The 18,154-nt window shown below is 39.5% G+C and overlaps 1 protein-coding gene across 8 annotated transcripts in view; it reads left to right on the top strand.

The window, feature by feature from the left end:
• Positions 1–1,030: 1,030 nt before the first annotated feature.
• Positions 1,031–18,154, top strand: part of MBTPS2 (membrane bound transcription factor peptidase, site 2) — a 78,450-nt gene continuing 61,326 nt past the window's right edge. For 7 of the 8 annotated variants that reach the window (XM_072615284.1, XM_072615278.1, XM_072615281.1 and 4 more), the window contains exons 1-7: positions 1,031–1,323; positions 3,520–3,668; positions 4,252–4,390; positions 8,350–8,453; positions 8,861–8,988; positions 14,511–14,629; positions 15,552–15,732. In XM_072615284.1, coding sequence (XP_072471385.1) covers positions 1,249–1,323; positions 3,520–3,668; positions 4,252–4,390; positions 8,350–8,453; positions 8,861–8,988; positions 14,511–14,629; positions 15,552–15,732 — 895 coding nt within the window. In that variant the 5' untranslated portion in view covers positions 1,031–1,248. The remainder of the gene's footprint in view (positions 1,324–3,519; positions 3,669–4,251; positions 4,391–8,349; positions 8,454–8,860; positions 8,989–14,510; positions 14,630–15,551; positions 15,733–18,154) is intronic. The other variant, XM_072615285.1, reaches the window with a different exon arrangement.

The raw sequence follows: 18,154 nt of genomic DNA, 5'->3' as shown, positions 1-18,154 counted from the left end.
AGCATAAGGAATAAAAGTGAGAAAATTATTGATTAGTCCTAGGCTAGCAGAACAGTCTCATAAAAGAGCTATCTAATATGTCCTTTGAGAAAGAAGCCCCAGCAGCCAAACCTACCACCACCACCACCACCAAAAGAAAAACTTCTGAGGGATGTCAAAAGTTCAGCAGAAAAGAATAAACTCAGCAGCAGATGACTATAGACACTCTTTAGAGAAGCAAAAAATATTGCAACCTCAGAGGAAGAGTGCTTGAACCGTGAAAGGTGATGCATCTAGGATCAGGAATCAATCAATGAACATTTATTAAGCACATGGGAAGTGCCAGGTATTGTGCTAGGAGCTGGGGGATATTAAAAAAAAGGCAAACAGTCCCTGTTCTCAAGGAGTTTACAATATAATACATGCAAACAGACACAAAGCAAGCAAGCTGTATTACAGGATAAATAGGAAATAATTAGCAGAGGGAAAGCACTAGACTTTAGAGGGGTGGGGGACCGCTTTCTGTAGAAGACTAGATTCCAGACTAGAAGAGTGAAGAGATGTGTTACTTTCAGACAGCTCATCGTTGTCTTTCAGTAAGTTGGCAGCTCTTAACACATCTGAGGTCTAATACTGTACAGGAGATTAGATACAGTGTCCTGCACTCGAGATACATGTCTGTTCAACTGTGTCAAAACGGGCCAATAAAAAGACATCCACTCCTGCGGAGGAAGCGGTTTAACTGGGATCAAACTGCAGGATTCCTTCAAGGGATACAGTAACTGAGAAAGCAGAGATCTCTGATGGATTCTAAACGCACTCAAGAAATTCCACTATTTATAGGCTGTCTAACTAATCTTTTTGCCAAACTCCGTGGAAACTATGTATCGGGCCACAACTGGAGAGGGTAATTGACATAAACGAATGTAGAGCGTGCCTTACGGGAGGGGGAGGAAGAGGAGCTGTCACGAGGGAGAGAAAGACTACAGTCACGCTAAGGTTAATTTCCCCGGACAGGCGAGCTGACGCCAGACGCATGCGCGCTGACGCAGCACGGCGAAAGGAGGAAATACTTAGCGCGCTCCTTGCGCCGCTCCGTGTTCCCCAGCCAGAAGTATCCGGTCGGAAAACGGAACTGCTGAAGACAAAGAGACCGGGCACGCTTTGGTTCCGGCCCAGATGGCCTGTCCGTAGGAGCTCCGCGGCTAGGAAGAAAGGTCGGCGGAAGGCGGAGGGGAGGTTTGTCCTTCCTTCCCGGCCGCCGCTGCCATGATCCCGATTCCTCTGGTGGTGCTGGTGATGGGGGGATGGTGCGCCATTTACCTGGCCGACACCTTGCTGAAGGTGAGAGCCCGGGCCTCTCCCCCTCCTCATTCTCAGCTCTCCAGTGCTGGAGCCGGGGTGTGAATTGGGGCGGGGGGTGGAGGGGGTGTGTGGGGTCCTGCCCCCCTCCTCCAGCCCCCCCTTCCTGTCCCCCCCGTCCTGCCCCTCAACCTCCCCCTCCTCTCCCCCTCTTCCCCGTACTTGGGCTCACTGCTTGCCCCTGCCAGTCCCCTGCGAGAGGGGGAGGGACGTCCGGACCCTGCCGGGGGTGGGTCAGTTTCCCTGGGCTTTGTTTTGTTAATTTCACTATTTGTCAGTTTCCTCGGAAACGTTCTTGCTAATTCAATTTCTTAGCTGTGTGATGATATTGACCAAGGCACCTCACTGTCTCCGGGGGGGATGGTAGAGGCAATTGTGTTGGACTTGGAGTCAGTAAGACCTGAATTCAAATCCTACCCCCACACACTTAGGGTAGCTGTGCTGTCCTAAGTACATCTCTGAGCCTCAGTTTCTTCATCTGTAAAATGAAGATAATAGCTAACATTTCTGTAGCGCCTTCTATGCGCTCGGCACTGTGCTAAGGAATTATTTCATTTAATTCTCACAAGCACCAGGGGAGGTAGGTGCTGTTTGTTATTATCCCCATTTTGAAGATGAGGAGTCTGAACCCAACAGAAGTTAAGTGACTTGCCCAGCTTCACGCAGCTAGCAACTACTTCATGGCGTTGTAGTGAGAATCAAGTGAATTGACATGTAAAGTGTTTATATGAATGAATCTTAGCTTTTATTGTTATTTTATTTTATGCATTCAAAAACATTATTCGGAGAAAAGATCCATAGGCTTCACCAAACTGCCAAAGCGGGTCCATGGGACAAAAAAAAATGGGACAAAAAAAAAAGAACGCCTATTCTGGTCCAACACCTTCATTTTACGGAAGAAGAAGCAGACTCAGAGGTGGCTACTTCGTGGCAAAGTCAAAAGCCAAAATTTCCTCAGTCTCCTAACAACGAAGCAAGAGAATTAAATCCCAATGTACATAAATATCATGATTGCAGATTTAGAGATAGAAAAGACTTAAGAGAATCTCTGCTCATCTTGTTTTATTGGTGAGGAAACGGAGGCAGAGAGTTTAAACAATTTGCCCGCATTCATACAGGTAGTATCACTGGTGGGATTTGAACCAGGGAACAGAGAGCACTCTTTACACTGTATCAGTTTTTAAATGGAATATGATAGTTTGTTATTTAGTCACAGTAATAATGAAATGGAAGACTGGTACAGTAGAGACAGCCCTGGCTTTAGAGTAAAAGGACCAGGGTTTGAGTTCTTCTCTTTTCATTTTACTACCTGTGTGACCTCGGGGAAGTTTCCTCACTCCTCTGGATCTCAGTTCCTTATCTGTAAAAAGGGAAGGTTGCTCTAAATGACTTCTCCAGTCCCTCACCACTCTTAACTATGAATGCCAACCAACACCTTCCCTGTGGTTATAGATTTTTCAAAAGCTTCAGCGACTTTCCTCCAAATGCCGTAAAATGGTCAGTACACTGGACGCAGGGTTACAAGCTCTGGGTTCAAGTCCTAGTACTTCCTAATTGAATATAGATAATGCACTTAAGCTTTCTGTGGCTTAGTTCATTTCTAAAATAGATATGATAACATTTATATTCCCTCCATCACGGGGTTATTGTGAGAAAAATCTAAACCTTAAAGTGTTCAAGGACGTTATTATTGAGCGCTTATTAAGCTTGAAAGAGCCAAATGCAGTCATAATTGAACCATTTCTGCTTTGGAGTATGTCAGTCCAGTGCAGAGCATTGGAAAGAATGCCGGCTCAAAGTCAGGACTTCTGTGTTCAGTTTCCTCATCTTATAAAATGAGAGTGTTAGACTAGATCAGGGATGGGAACCTGCATTCTCCTTTTATTGAGAGGATTCCTATTATTATCTTTATTTATGATCATTTATTTATTAAGCAGATTAATAACGATTTGTTCTGTGAAGTTTGGACTCTGTCAAAAGACTGCACGTAAGGCCTGGAGGGCCACGTGTGGCCTTGAGGCTGCAGATTCCTCACCCTGTGATATCTAAGGCTCCTTCTAGCGCTAAATCTATTATCCTAATCTTGGAAATCCATAGGAAACTCTCTATTTAGTTTTCCTAAATATATTAAAAAAGTTAGTTTGCAAAAATCACACAATCACTTCTTCTTTCTCCTAGGCATCGGATTCTTTGAAGACTTCTTATGAAGAGTGGCTGACATCTTATGGGTTGAGCATCTCCCCTTTTCACATACGATGGCAAACCCCTGTCTTCAATCGTCTCTTTTACGATTGGGGACGTTGGAAACCCAGGCTGCTTTACCAGTGGTATTCTTTGTGTGCTATTTTTGGCTTTAATTAATGATAGGGACAGTTAATTTGTTACTCTCATAATTTTGTATATAAAAATATAAAATATAAGAACATGATGATTTAAAGGCAAAATGCCCAGTCAGCAAATGTAGTACAATGGAGGTCATGTGTGTAACAGGACTAGATTCTTGAATACTCATTACGTTCAGGTAATATATGTACACATGCATTGCCTCTGTTTAGTAAAACAAGTGAGATGTATGTATAAATAAATCCAAGAATTACAAGAATGGGGAGAATATATTGTTTGAATAAAGTGTCAAGCACTGTTCTAATTGTTCTTTCTGCTTATGTTGTAAGAGGTAAACTTGTCAGGTTGTTTTTCAACAAGACTTAATGTTTTTGGTGTATTATTTAGCAGATTTGGTGTGTTATTTCGTAGTTTCTCCTACCTCAGTAGACATGAGTAAGGTGGATACAAGAGAGACATAGCCACGTTTCCTATACTTGCCATTATTTTGAGTTGGTAAAATAGCGATGATTGAACTTAGTGGTATTGGTGAAGTCCTCCATGTTAATCTGAATTTCATCTTGACAGGTTCAATTTAGGAATGGTCTTTGGAATAATCGCCATGTTCAGTTCTATTCTCCTCCTTGGAAAAACCTTGATACAAACTTTGTCACAAATGTTGATGGAAGCCCCTTCACCTCAGAGTGAGCGTATGCTACAAGTTGTGGTCTGTGACTTTTCTTTTCCTTTTTCTCTTTACTTTCTCGAAATGTGTAAAGAAAATGTTTCCTACTGCTGCTTTTCACTATCAGTGCTCCAAAGATAGATGTGAAAATAGTTTAGAAGTCTCATGACTTTTCCAAATCCTGTGATTTACCTAAATGTGTATAGGTCTCTTTGAAAATGAGAGAAATTAATGGGAGAATTTATGGATTTAATAGAAATAATTAGTGGTTAATAAAGACTAATAATAAATCGTAATAATAATAACTTTAGGTTAATAAAAATAAGAGTATTAGGAACTTGACACTCTTGCATTTTTCACAAGATTGCTACAAAAGGTAGAAGTTTTCTTTTACTCTTCAAACCCACCAAGAAGTTGAGTTAATACTTTGGGGAAAACACATTTCATTCATTCATGTTGCTATTTAAAGATTATCTTTGAAAAGTAGTATAGTGAAGAGATAGCAGGGCTAGTATTAAATCACTGTATGGGAAAGTCGCAGTTTCATTGTTTAGATTTTATACTCCCCAGTAATTAGAATCCACTTACATCCCATGAATCAGTGCCGTTTTTATTCTTGGTAAAATGCTTTTCTGAGTCAACATTGTCCGGTATGTGTTTGGGTCTCTCAGTGACATCTACTCACACTTCTCCAGCGCTTGAAGGTTTGTAAACACTTTTCTTTCAAAGCATCCCTTGGAAAGTAGATGTTGCAAGTTTTATGTTCATTTTACAGATGAGGGAATTAAGGCTAGAGAATGAAATGACTCTTCCATACAACTATTAATTATCAGAACTGTGACTTGAATTCTGGGCTTCTGAGACTCAGACCGTTACCTTTTCCATTGAGCTCTTTCTAAGGACACATTTTGTCTCTTTAAAGTATTGTTTTTACATGTATAGGTCATGTAAATAGTAGCAGTGATGCAGCTTTGCATTTCTCCTGAGTAAATGCCTCTTCCCTGTTGACTCTGCTGGTGTCCGTTTAGAAATGTCTACATTTGTTATCTCAATTTCAGTTATGGATCTTGTCTTACTGTAAGGGGGAGAAGATCCACATTAACTGAAAAATGTCTTTGATTTTTAGTAGCAGGTCTTTCATTTTTTTATAGCAGTTTGACCCTAGTCTTAAACTTGTTACTTACAGTCACTGGGAGTGGTGAGGATGAGCTTAGAAATTAGTTGCAGAAAGTGAAGTGAACAGTCTGATAGATCAGTGTTCACAGTAAGGACGATATTGGGATGATAATCAACTGGGAAAAACTTAGCTACTCTGATCCATACAGAGAGCCAAGATAATTGGAAAGAACTCATGCAGAAAAATGCTGTCCCCCTCCAGAGAAATTACTGAGGATCTCTGAATGCAAATTATAGTTTCCTACTTTATTTTTCTTGCTTTCTTATTTTATGGGAGTGCGTTTTGCATGATTTCACATGTATAATTGCTATGTTTCTTGCCTTCTCAGTTTTGAAGGGGGGAGCAGAGAGAGAATTTGGCACTCAACTTTTTTAAAAGAATGTTAAAAATAAATAAAATTTAAAAAAAGAAATGAGTTGCAGAGAAGTGGGCATATAATAGTAGTATCTAGTCAGTGGCTTATCTGGTTCAAGAAAGATATTTGATCTTCTCCCCTTATTTTCATGACTAGAGTGGCAAAGTGTCATTCATGTAAAACAAGTTACTTCCAAGGTTGGCCTGTCACTTTACTGAGCTTACTAAAGCATTTCATTGTGTTGTTGGAGCTATATTTAGGCAACTCTAGGCTGCCCTGAAAGTCCTGTGTATCTTTATTTTTTATGTGTGTCAAAAGTGTCATATCTGCAGAATTATTGAGCTCCTGAAGCTGCAGGAGCGTGTTTTCTACTTACTGTCTAACACCCTGTGGAATCAGGCTAGTGTTGTTACTGGGCAAGAATGTGGGACTCAGAATTGTTTAGACATCAGTACTCTAGTACAGCTAATTCCTAGTATGCTCCTGGCAGGGAGAGAGCGCAGGAAGGGTCAGATATCGTGACCTGCCAGCTGTTGTTTTTAGTATTGTCACAAGGACGTGCTTATCTCTCAGTAAAAGAAAGTATCAGCTAGTTGGTCATCTCTAGCTACCTCCTGTGCGACATGGAAAGTTGGAGAACAAGCATGGTTCTTCCCGCCTTCCTTTAGGGATCTTTTCCCTACCTCTTAGTAGCCCTGACCCCTTTTATCCAATGTCCTGATGCTTCCCTTAGCCCTCTGCACTCTGAAATCATCTTCTTTTCCATCTTGCCAATCAAAACTCCCATTCTCTAGCTATGTTTGATCTTAGCCAGGTGTTGGTATTAAAGAAATCTAGTTGAACTAATTTATAGTGATAAGTGAATGACTAATAGAGCCCTTTAATCCTCCCACAGAATCAGGAAAATAACACACACAGTGACACGGGGATTCTTACAGTGTCAGTGGAAACAACCACAACAAGCTGCACATTTTGTGCCATGACAAAGGTCTTGGACTTGGAGCTGGAGGACCTGGGGTCAGAGCTTGGCTGTACGCTTCAGTAGCTGTGTGACCTTGGACAAGTAACTTCATCTTGTCGAGCCCGAGGTCCTCACCATTTAATCAAGAGACTGGATTAAATGACCTCCGTTGTCCTCTTCACCTCTAATGCTGTGATCCTAAGTGTCATGACCAAGCTTGGCTGAAGGAGGAGATAAGAAGGACTATGGCTGTAGAATATTACGTAGCCTGGAAGGCGAGGTGGATGGGTGGATTAGTTTTTCTGAGCTGCCTTTTTTCCTTCCCTTCCCCCTTAATTCTTTGTTTCAGGGAATAGATTAGTAGGTAAGGAGTGGGGAAGGGATGTTCAGGGCATCCCAAAAGTCTTAGTGCAATTTTAAGTTCTTTAAGTTTTTTTTTGATCACCTTTACTTACCACCTTTTGTGTTGGATTGTGGGGTTTTTTTTTTAATTTTAGTATCACCTTCATTTCCAAATATTTTAAGTTTTAATATCTTAAAACTGCACCAAAATTTATGAGACAGCTTGTGTTTGTAAATGGAGGTATTATAAGAAAGATATATCATCATAATTCTTTTAAAATAATTTGTAAAAAATAATCTACAAAAGAAGGGGAGGTCCCACTTTCACATTTTTGCTCTGGATCACTCTCAGCCCATGAGATGCTCAAGTATTAAATAACCTGACACATATGCATGACATGACTCCTTTTAGTGTTCTCTCTTCTGGCTGGCTGGATAAAGAAAAATGATTACCAGTTACATATATTACAGAAAAATGACCTTAATTCATATAATTAAAAATATATATTACTTGCTTTATTTGCAGCAGTGAAAAACTAGAAATAACCCATGTGTCCAACAACTAAAAAATGACTGAATGAATACTAGAAATATTCATAGAATACTAAGATACAGAGCTATGAATGAGTGATGAGAATATGAAATATCCAGGAAGATAGGGAATGATACATAAGAAATGAGATCAGAACTTTATTCACAAAAATTTATACATGTAATTTCCTTCTCCCTGACTATACACAGATGTGGCATCCTTCAGTTAGAGAAGCTCCTGGAGGACAGGCCATTGTAACCACAGTCTGGAGCCCATAGTAGACACCTCCCAAGTGCCGTAAGGCCTAGAACTGTTTTTTATTTATCTTTCTGTCCGCAGGACTTAGCACGGCCTGACACGTAATAAGCTATCAAGAAATGCTTGTGATTGATTTTGTGTTTCTTTAATTGTTTCTGTTTAACTTACAATACATTTTTTAAATAAAGTAAAATTTATGATTGATACGAAAAACAGCCATTTCCTTTCCTCCCCATTTTAACTGTACGGATTGTTCAGAAACGACGACAGCCCTAAGGATACGATAGAAAGCCGAAGCAGGAACAGCTTAAAGTAACCTCTTGTTTGTGTGTTAGATCCCTTGTGCACTGCTGTGCTCTGTTGTTTGCCTGCACAGGTTCCTGGTGTAAACTTACCTGTCAGCCAGCTGACCTACTTCTTCACTGCCATCCTGATCAGCGGTGTCATACATGAGATTGGCCACGGGGTGGCAGCCATCCGGTAATGTACCAGACCTCTTCTATTGTGTGCTACCAAGCTCTTCAAGGAAGTATTGTTTCAGAGTTAACTCCTTAGATTGACATCTAATAACATTTTTTAAATTAAAAATTCAATTTGAAGTCCTTTGTTGCTTTTTAAAATTTGCCCTTTTACAGAATGGTATTCTATTTAAGGTAGCTAGGTCTGTGCTGCTACAGGATTTTGCAGTCCCTTTTGGCTTGTCTTTCACATAGATTGTCTTCGGTTTTTTGTACTAATGGCAAGAACAGAAATTGAGAACTTTTTGAAGTAAAAGGGACTTTTAGCCAAGGTTTCAGTTGGTGCGTAAAAGCTTGGTGTTACTTTAGTTCTGGATTTGTGAACTGAAATGACAGGACTAAATTCTTCTTCCTTTTTCTGTTTCTTAGAGAACAAGTTCGATTTAATGGATTTGGGATCTTTATCTTCATCGTTTATCCTGGAGCATTTGTTGATCTGTTTACCACCCACTTACAACTTATATCTCCAGTCCAGCAGCTAAGAATATTCTGTGCAGGTCAGTGATTTGAAGTATCAGCTTTATGAATTCATTTTGTATCTGTCCTTTACAGCATCACAAATGAAGAAATGATCTTTGTCAGAATTTGTTTCTTAGTGATTGTCTATGTAACGTAGCAGACGCTGCTGCTGTTCGTGAGGAAGGTTAGGAAGACTAAAGATTTGTTTAACCTGAAGATTAATATCTTTAGTATCATCCCAGGTATGATATCGTAATGGACTTTATATAAAGCAGCATGTTCTGTTATCTGACTCAGATTTATTTATATCTTTTAAAAATTTTATAGGTATTCCTGTAAAGTATACAGAATTAATTAGAAGTTCTGCGCTAGTTTTATTTCATATTTTAGATATGATTTGCTACTATTTTTATGTATACACATAAATATATGTACATATATTAGAAATGAGTTTCTTTGTTTTGGGTAGTGGGGAAAAATGAAAACTATCCGTTAAATCGTTAGTTTCTAAGATTTTTTCATTCACATATTTGGAGGCATTATTTAGATGAGTCCAACAGAGGGCATTCTTTCTTTGTAAAACTGATGCCAGTCAGAATCCTGTTTGCTGTAGATTAAATATGCTTTAGTTTAAATGTCCTTAAACTTGTCTTATTAATGGACTACATCCCATTTCCTTTCCTCTTCCTCCTCCCCTGCCCCCTTCCACTCCCTGTAAGCAGAAAGGTATGGACCCCTACTCATAATAAAATAAAATACATTGGATGACAAAGGAAAATCAGTTATATTGAAATAGAGTTATCAGAATATTTTTTAACACTCATGGACCCTGGGTTTAGAACCCCTGTTGTAGTATATTCTTTTGTTGTTGAGTTGTTTCAGTAACGTCCAGCTCTCTGCGACCCTATGTTGGGGATGCCCAAGTGGTTTGCCATTTCCTTCTCCAGTTCATTTTACAGATGAGGAACTGAGGTAAACGGGGTTAAGTGACTTGCCCAAAGTCACCCACTGGTAAGTATCTGAGGTCAGACTTGAACTCAGGTCCTGCTGACTCCAGGCCTGGCACACTATCCACTGTGCCACCTAGCTACCCCAATATGTTGTTATAAATATATTTTACTAATGAAATTTTGCTCTAGTGTCATTAAGCATTCCTAGTTATTAATTCATCCTTTTTACCAAAAGGCACAATTCTTAGGATAGTGATATACTTCTTTAGGAAAATATATTTCCAGCTTGTTTTATGTATCCTTCTGTAGCAGTCAGTTGGGTGGTCCAGTGAGGGGAGCACTAGGCCTGGAGAGTCAGGAAGACCTGAGGACAGATCCAGCCTCAGACATTTGCTATCTGGGGTATCCTGGGCAAGTAACTCAGCTTTTGTTTGCCTCGGTCTCCTCATCTGTAAAATGGGTATCATACCGACATCTGACTCGCAGAATGTTGGGAGGATCAGATTAGGTATCTGTGGAGCGTCTACCCTGTTCAAGACCTTTGTGTGGTTCCCCACGGGCTGTAGAATACAGCATGGAGTATTAAACACATCTGTCTGATGTTTAAGGCCCACTCTTAACTATTGAATGTTATCTCCCACTGCTCCCCAATATGAGCCTCTGCTCCAGACAAACCCTTCTGTGGCAAAACAAAACCAACTGAACAACTTCAAGGCTGCCCCCGGCAGAGCCTCTTCTCTCCCACTGGGAGCCTTCTCTGTCAGCTTCTGCTTCTGGGTGAGACCTTGCCCCTTGCTCCAGCCTTGTCCTCTTAAGTCTGGTGTGTTTAAGTCAAATACATAGCTACTTTAATTACAATTTGAGAGAATTTAGGAAATGTGACTTTGCATTTGAAGGACATCGAAAGTCTGTGTTCTAGGATGTTTATGGTTGGTTTGGGTTTTTGGAGAGGAAGAGGTGGTTTTTAAAGGTTTATTGATAGCTTTTATTTTTATATCATTTTTTTTTTAATCCTCTCCCTACCTCTCTCAGGGAGCTATTCCTTACAACGAGGAAGGAAAAGAAAAACCCCCAGCAAAACTAAGCAACACCTCACCCAAACAAATCTTATTTCATACACAGCGTTCCATAGCCGGTGTTCCACCTCTGCAAGAAAGGGAGGGAGATGCGTTCCCATGTCTTTTCGTGAGAGTCAGCATTGATAACTTGTGTTTTTACATTGCCTGAATTTCTCCTGGACTTTTTCTTTTAATATTCTTGCCTGGGTTTTTTTTTTTTTTTGACTAGGCAGTTGGGGTTAAGTGACTTGCCCAGGGTCACACAGCTAGTAAGTGTTAAGTGTCTGGGGCCAGATTGGAACTCAGGTCCTCCTGACTCCAGGGCCAGTGCTATATGCTCTGCACCATCTACCTGCCCCTTGTCTTTTATTTTTTGCCATTGTTTTCATGTCTTGCTGATGTTCCATTGGGCTTTTTATATTGAACTGTTCATCCTCGGTTCTCTATCATCATTTCTCACTGTTTTTAATTTTCTGTAGATTTTTCAGAATTCTTCCTCCTTCTCATCTTACCATCTTTTCTCAAACAAGCCATTGACATCTATCGTGTCCACTTCCTCACTCTTCCTTAATCCCTTCCAATCTGCCTCCATTGCTTTATGAGAATTGCCCTCAAAAACGTCATTTATGACTTTCTAATCTATATATTGTTTAGATTTTTCTCAGTCTTCTTCTTCAACTACTCTAGTATTTGATACGTTTGGCCATGTAAGTGTTATTTAGAAGTTTGGACATGAACCACCGATTCTTTTCTTTGGTAGTTCCTTTACAGGTAGTTTAATTTCCTTTTCTGAGATTGAATTATATAATCTCTCTATTGGATCTGTTAATTTTAATGTTTTACGTCTTTGTAGGAAACTGATTCCTTTTAAATGCTCAGGTTTCTTAGCAGGTAACTGTAGGGAGGTTCTGATCACTCTTCTTTTTCTCCTGAATTTGTTGTGATGTCTCCTGTTCATTTATTTCCTTGCTTTGATTTACTTCCCTCTATTTAATCTAGATTGGCTAAAAGCTTATCAGTGTTGTTAGTCTTTTCAGATAACGAGCATTTACTTTTATCAGTTCTATAATTCAGTTATTTCTCTTACAATATTCACAATATTCTCTTTTATGCTCATTTGCAGTTTATGGAGCTTAATATATACTTTGAAAATACACTAAGTTGTAAGTTATAGATATCCACTTCTACATACAGTTCTCCTTTTGATTTTTTCTTTGTATATGGAAGCATTCATGTTTGATCTGTATCATGTTTATAATGATTTTTAATTTAAACTTCTGCTTTAAAAAGAAAGCATTCTTTGTCTTTGCCTTTGCTGTTACTTTTTTCTGATCATCCTTAGAGGGCTGACTTACTTGCCATCTCCCTGAAGTCGAGCAGCTAGGTAGTGCCGTGGCTAGAGTGCCAAGCCCAGGATCAGGAAGACCTGAATTCATATCTTATGTCAGATGCTTAGGAGCTGTGTAATCCTGGGCAAGGCATTTCCACCTGTTTGCCTCAGTTTCCTCATCTGTAAAATGAGCTGGAGAAGGAAATGGCAAACTGCTCCACTATCTTTGCCAGGAAAACCCCCAGTGGGTCCCAGAGAGTCAGACATGAATAAAAGCAATTCAGTAGCAGCCATGAAGCCTTCTTGGATTCCAACAGCCCATAATTCCCTCAGGATACTTACGTTGTCCTCTGCAACAACTTACATGATTATGTACTTCGTTTATTTTCTCCTTTCTCTAACGCTGTAAGATTCTTAAGGACAGGGACCTGTGACCATGGTAACTTCCACAAGGGCTTTTGTTAGCTGTGGCTCAGTGGAAACCCCTTGGGCCAGTTTGTCATTTGCCTCCCCCACGCTTCATTCCCCACTGCTGTTTCTGCAGCGAGCGTTTGTTCTCAGAGAACCAGTGTTATAACTGAGCCTTCAGAGTTTACCTGTCCTTACATTTTAATATAAAATAACCCTCAATTAAAACTAAGGAATTCTGTGCACACTATTAAAAACTGAGGTCTAGAATATTATGTTGCTAAGCTGGTGCACTTGTAGGAGTTCCAAGCTGCTGAAGTGCAGACGTGCAGGATTTTGCGTCTTTAGTTGAGCAAGAAAAGAATAAAGGGTTTCAGTTTGTGGGAGAGGAGATGAAAGGATCCCTGAGGACCCTGCGCTGCTCGCCCTTCAGGAGGTCTTTAATTGGCGCTTTGGTGATACAGTGCACACAGAGCTTACCGTGGGGTCAGGAAGAACACGCACCAGCTGTAGCTCCCTGGAGAAGTCACTTCTCTCAGCCTCAGGGAGATCAGTAGTAGCGCCCCTCTGACAACCGTGTTTTGAGGATCAGATGAGGTAATGTATGTGAAGTGCTTAACCAACTTCAAAGCACAATTTGTGTGTTAATTATGTTAAAATACATATATACGGTGTCTAAGTAACAAGCAAATGGATGGGTTTAGCAGATTCCGTTGTTGGGTGTGTTTTTCAGATTTGGGCCTAAAATAATACTGTGTAGTTTATGACTTTTAAACATCTTTGTTGAATGCACACACACACACACACACACACACACACACACACGTACATACATACATACACACACATACATACACACGTACACACATGTACATACATACACACACACGTACGTACATACATACACACACATACATACACACGTACACACATACATACATACATACATACTCTATATATGTTGTTGGTCAGTTGTTTCAGTCATCTCCAATTCTCCGTGACCCCATTTGGGGTTTTCTTGACAAAGTCTGGTTTTGCCATTTCCTTCTCGAGCTCATTTTAGAGATGAGGAAACTAGGCAAACAGAGTCAAGTGACTTGCCCAAGGTTACATACCTGGTGAATATCTGAGGCTGGATTTGAACTCGGGGCTGCCTGACTCCAGGCCTGGCTGTCTGTCCGCCATGTCACCTACATAGCTTGTTTTTCCCACAAGTCTTATATTTCTGTCTGAAGTACATTGGTTAAAAATGAATTCACTGTCCAGATTCCTTTGGACTTAAATCCATTTCAGGGAGGAGAATGAAGGTGACGTTTCATTAAGATGTTAACACGAGGTGATAAGTTGGCGTTCTTCTATTTAAACAGCTTCTGTAAATGCGTCAGGCAGTTCCTTTCAGTTGCCACAAGTATGCCTAGATTAATGAGGTGTAATATTTATGTTTATCCGATTCATAAAATAAAAAGGCAAATTTTAGAAAATTGATATGAACACTTTTGGAAAAATTAGTTTTTAATTAAATCATTTAGTTGAAAAAATGTGAAGTCTGTTTTAGTTAAAATTATGGCATGTTTTCCGGTTTGAAATGAACCTCTTGATTATTTTCATATTTTAGCACCTTAATTAGAAGGAAACGGGGAATCTTGGATGATGTCAGGTGTATTTACCTTCCCTGTTAAGAGACAAGGAGGTTGCTCACCTTCTCAGAATTGTTTCCCTTGTAATAACTTGCACAGGATAATGAAGATGTCTCTTAAGATTGCCTCCATTTTGCTGCTATCTGCACTTACGCATAGATTTGACCCCCCTTGCAGGTGTCTGGCACAATTTTGTACTTGGAGTTCTAAGTCTGGTGGCTCTCTTTCTGCTCCCTGTAATTCTTTTCCCACTTTACTACACCGGAGTTGGGGCCCTTGTTCTTGATGTCACTGAGGTAAGGCAAGTCATGCTGATCATTTGGTTAGCAGCAGCAGCAAAAGTTCTGTCACCTTTTATGTGGGACAATATTTTTTAATGTGAACGGTGATTTTCCTTTGGTGCAGAAGATCAGAAATTACTCCGTGCCTCGTAGTTTAGCAAATTATGCTCTGAAGAACACCAGGTTTTTTTTAAAAAGCAGACTTATAAAGTGGTAGAATCCATCAGAGGCAGAATGTGATGCATGGTATTTATGGATAAACATAGACATTGATAAACATAACCATTGTTTAAATTTGTAGCTGAACTTTTCAAATGTGATGATTCGTAAGGAATAAAGAAATTAAACTGAAATTTGTTTTATAGTGGAGTTAGTAGGAGAGCAAGTTAATTCCCTAAATTCAAAAAATACTGTGAGTGCCATGTATGGTCTTTGTATAGATTCTGGATGGAAGAAAATAATAATTTCCAGACGGAGATAATGATCCGTGGATCATGAAAAGTTCTAGTTAGAAGAAAAAATTTTAACATTTATATCCACTGAGAAACGTTAAATGAAGGGTTTGAAAACACTCGTGCTTTCATAAATGTTTTACTCTCCATGCTTGTTGTTGAAGAATGCGTACAAGATAGAGTTAGAGAAAACTTTTCAGCTTACTACTACACTGTATTAAATAGATTTGATGCTGCTGAAAACTTCTAACATTGATTTAAATAAAATAATGTTGTTCTTTGATGCAAATCAATCCTAAAATTTTCTGTAGCAAGGAAATTGACTCACCTCTTTTTAAGGACTACATATTTAGTATATCTATGAATGGGCTTCACATGTTACATGTATGTGGTGTAAAAGTGAATCCCTAAAATGCTTTAGGGATTGTTTCCAACCAGTTTTTCTCCCTTCCCCGCTCCCCCAAACCCTCATTCCCCTTCTTAAGGACTCACCTGCTAATGGACCCAGAGGCCTCTTTGTGGGAGACCTGGTCACCCAGCTACAGGACTGCTCCGTTCATAAAGTGGAAGACTGGAATTCCTGTCTCGGGATCATCTCCCAGGAGCCGCAGATTGGTTACTGTATAAGTGCAGCAGCTTTGCAGCAGTTAAGCTTCCCTGCCAGAGGTACGTGTGTGCTGAATGTAATAAAAGCCGTCATATCGAGTGGTCACTTCTACTTAGAACATGTCATTTCTTTATGGTTTCTTTGTTCAAAGATAGATTTTGTAAAGCTCAGTGGCAATGTGCTAAAAAATATTAGTGGTCATTCTTCCCGCTAAATTCAGTGCTGACACCCAAGTTTCCTTCTTCATAAATCCATTTTTTAATAAATCCAGTTTTCCTACTTAATTCTCAAATCTCAGGATTACTAAAGTTACTTCTCTATATTTTCAAAAATATGTCTGTACAGTCAGCAGTGATAAGAAATGAGGTTACTGGAGTGAAAAAGTTGAACTTCATATGAGCTCTGTCAGAAATGTATCAAAACGTACATGATTATTATCTTAAGACCTAACAGTATAAAAGGTGGCGATGCAGAGAGCAGCAGTGTTCTTTTTATAGTTCTTCGTAGCTTAGAAAAGGCTTTTCATAAGCATTGTCTTACTGGAAGTTCTCAGCAGCTTTATGACCTTGGCAAGGCTCAGGTGACTAGGATGCTTTCTCACACAGCTAGGAAGCGCCAAAGCAGGGAATCGAGTCCTCTTCCGACTCCCGGACTTTGTTCCCTCTGCTACTGTGTCCACTGCTCGTGGAAGCGCACCATCCGCAGGTGGTCATTTGAGTGGGAGACTTAACTGTGTCCAGACATATATTGCTCTGATACTTTTAGTTTTGTTTTGTTTTTGGCAAGGCAGTCGGGGTTAAATGATGCCCAGGGTTACCCAGTGAGTGTCAGGTGTCTGAGGCTGGATTTGAACTCAGAGCCTCCTGACTCCACGGCTGTGCCACCTAGCAGCCCCCATTGCTCGGATTCTTAGGATAGCACGGTTATTTTGGGACTCTGCTGCCCTTAGGGTCCAAGTACAGGCAGAGTCCTTGAGGAACACGCAAGGCTGATTTAGAGATGATAATACCACATATACAGCTTATCACTTATGCAAGGCAAGGTAAAATGGTGACTACTCAGTGTTTAAAAAAATTCTTGACTACAAAGATACCTTATAATAAGGATGTTCTTCCTTATATCTAATACAGTTCTTTAAGGTTGATATTTTTATGCACTTTTCTTAATCGAGTAGACTCAAGGGTGACCCCAAAGGGACACCATATTCCTTAAGAATTCAAATAACTTAAAACTGTTAAGCTATCCTTCCACCCGATATTTAGATATCTCGATACAGAGCTCCAGTTAGGTGAAGCTTTGCTCAGAAGTTTTGTTTTCGGTACTTTGTCATTTTCTTTGCTTTCCTGTGATTCATCTCCATCTTAAACTGTGAAGTCTAAAGGGACTTATTAATCTAATAAGAAACCTGACCGATACTGAATTTAATGAGAAGTTTTATAAAGGGGCCTACATTGCCAAATGCAGTAAAACTCTTTTCTTCTCAGATAGAATTCAGGTAGGAATTTTCTCAGAAATCTTTCAAAATTTTTTCCTTATTGCTTTCATGGTTCAAATGCTTTTCGGTTGGTATTTTTAAATAGTCAAAAATGAGTACTAATCTTGCCATGCTGGTATAAAACTTTAAAAAATCATAGAATCTAAATCAAAATATGTTTCTGTAGCCTTCATTTCAGCTACTCGTGGATGACGGTGTTCAAATTAAATTTGGCATAATGGCGTAAGCACTAGATTAAAACTTGGAAAAAGTAGAGTTTAAATACCAGCTCTATGACTGTGTTACGTGGTACCTGATAAGCTTTGTCTCAATTTAACCACCTATTTTTTTAGATGGGGATAATTATTTCATTCATAGAAATATTGTCCATTCATTTTAAGAGCTATAAATGGCTTTAAAATTATATTCCAAAATAAAACTATTTGTGTGCCAAAAGGGTAGGCACTAAGGTAATAAACAAGCCTCATATAGGCATTGTGCCTACTTTTGGATAAAATGGAATTTTCTGCCCTCTTCAGTAAAATAAATTGTAGTTATTTCTTAATGTGAGTAGAGGGAAAAAAATAAAGACTCAGGTCATCTAAAAGCCATTTATATTAAATATAGAATAAGATTTTTAATTTTCATTTTAATATTGGTATATAGAATTGAGAGGAGGACATGTCACAGGGTTTCCTCTCGTTAAGCCTCGGTGGAAATGATTTCCCCATTTTGCCATCTTAGACGATCCTTCTTCTTGACTCTTTCTTCCTCACCCCATCCCCATTTCTTTGTGTTGGTATATTGGGAATGGGTTGTGTCATTTCTTAGTGTGATACAAACCACTAGTCTAAAATGGAAGTAATGAACTGGGCCACAGGTTACTTAAGACCCAAGTTCAAGTAGAAAATAAGAGATCTCTATTGAATAGTCAGACAGTACTTGGTTAAACTAAGAGGCATTCTTAGTGAGAACTTGAAAGGGAAATTTCTGGACTTAAATATAAT

Source organism: Notamacropus eugenii, chromosome 5 (genome assembly GCF_028372415.1).
Source record: "Notamacropus eugenii isolate mMacEug1 chromosome 5, mMacEug1.pri_v2, whole genome shotgun sequence".
NCBI classification, from domain to species: Eukaryota; Metazoa; Chordata; class Mammalia; order Diprotodontia; family Macropodidae; genus Notamacropus; species Notamacropus eugenii.
Note: the sequence above shows the minus strand (reverse complement) of the source record. Positions and strands in the feature narration are given on the sequence as shown.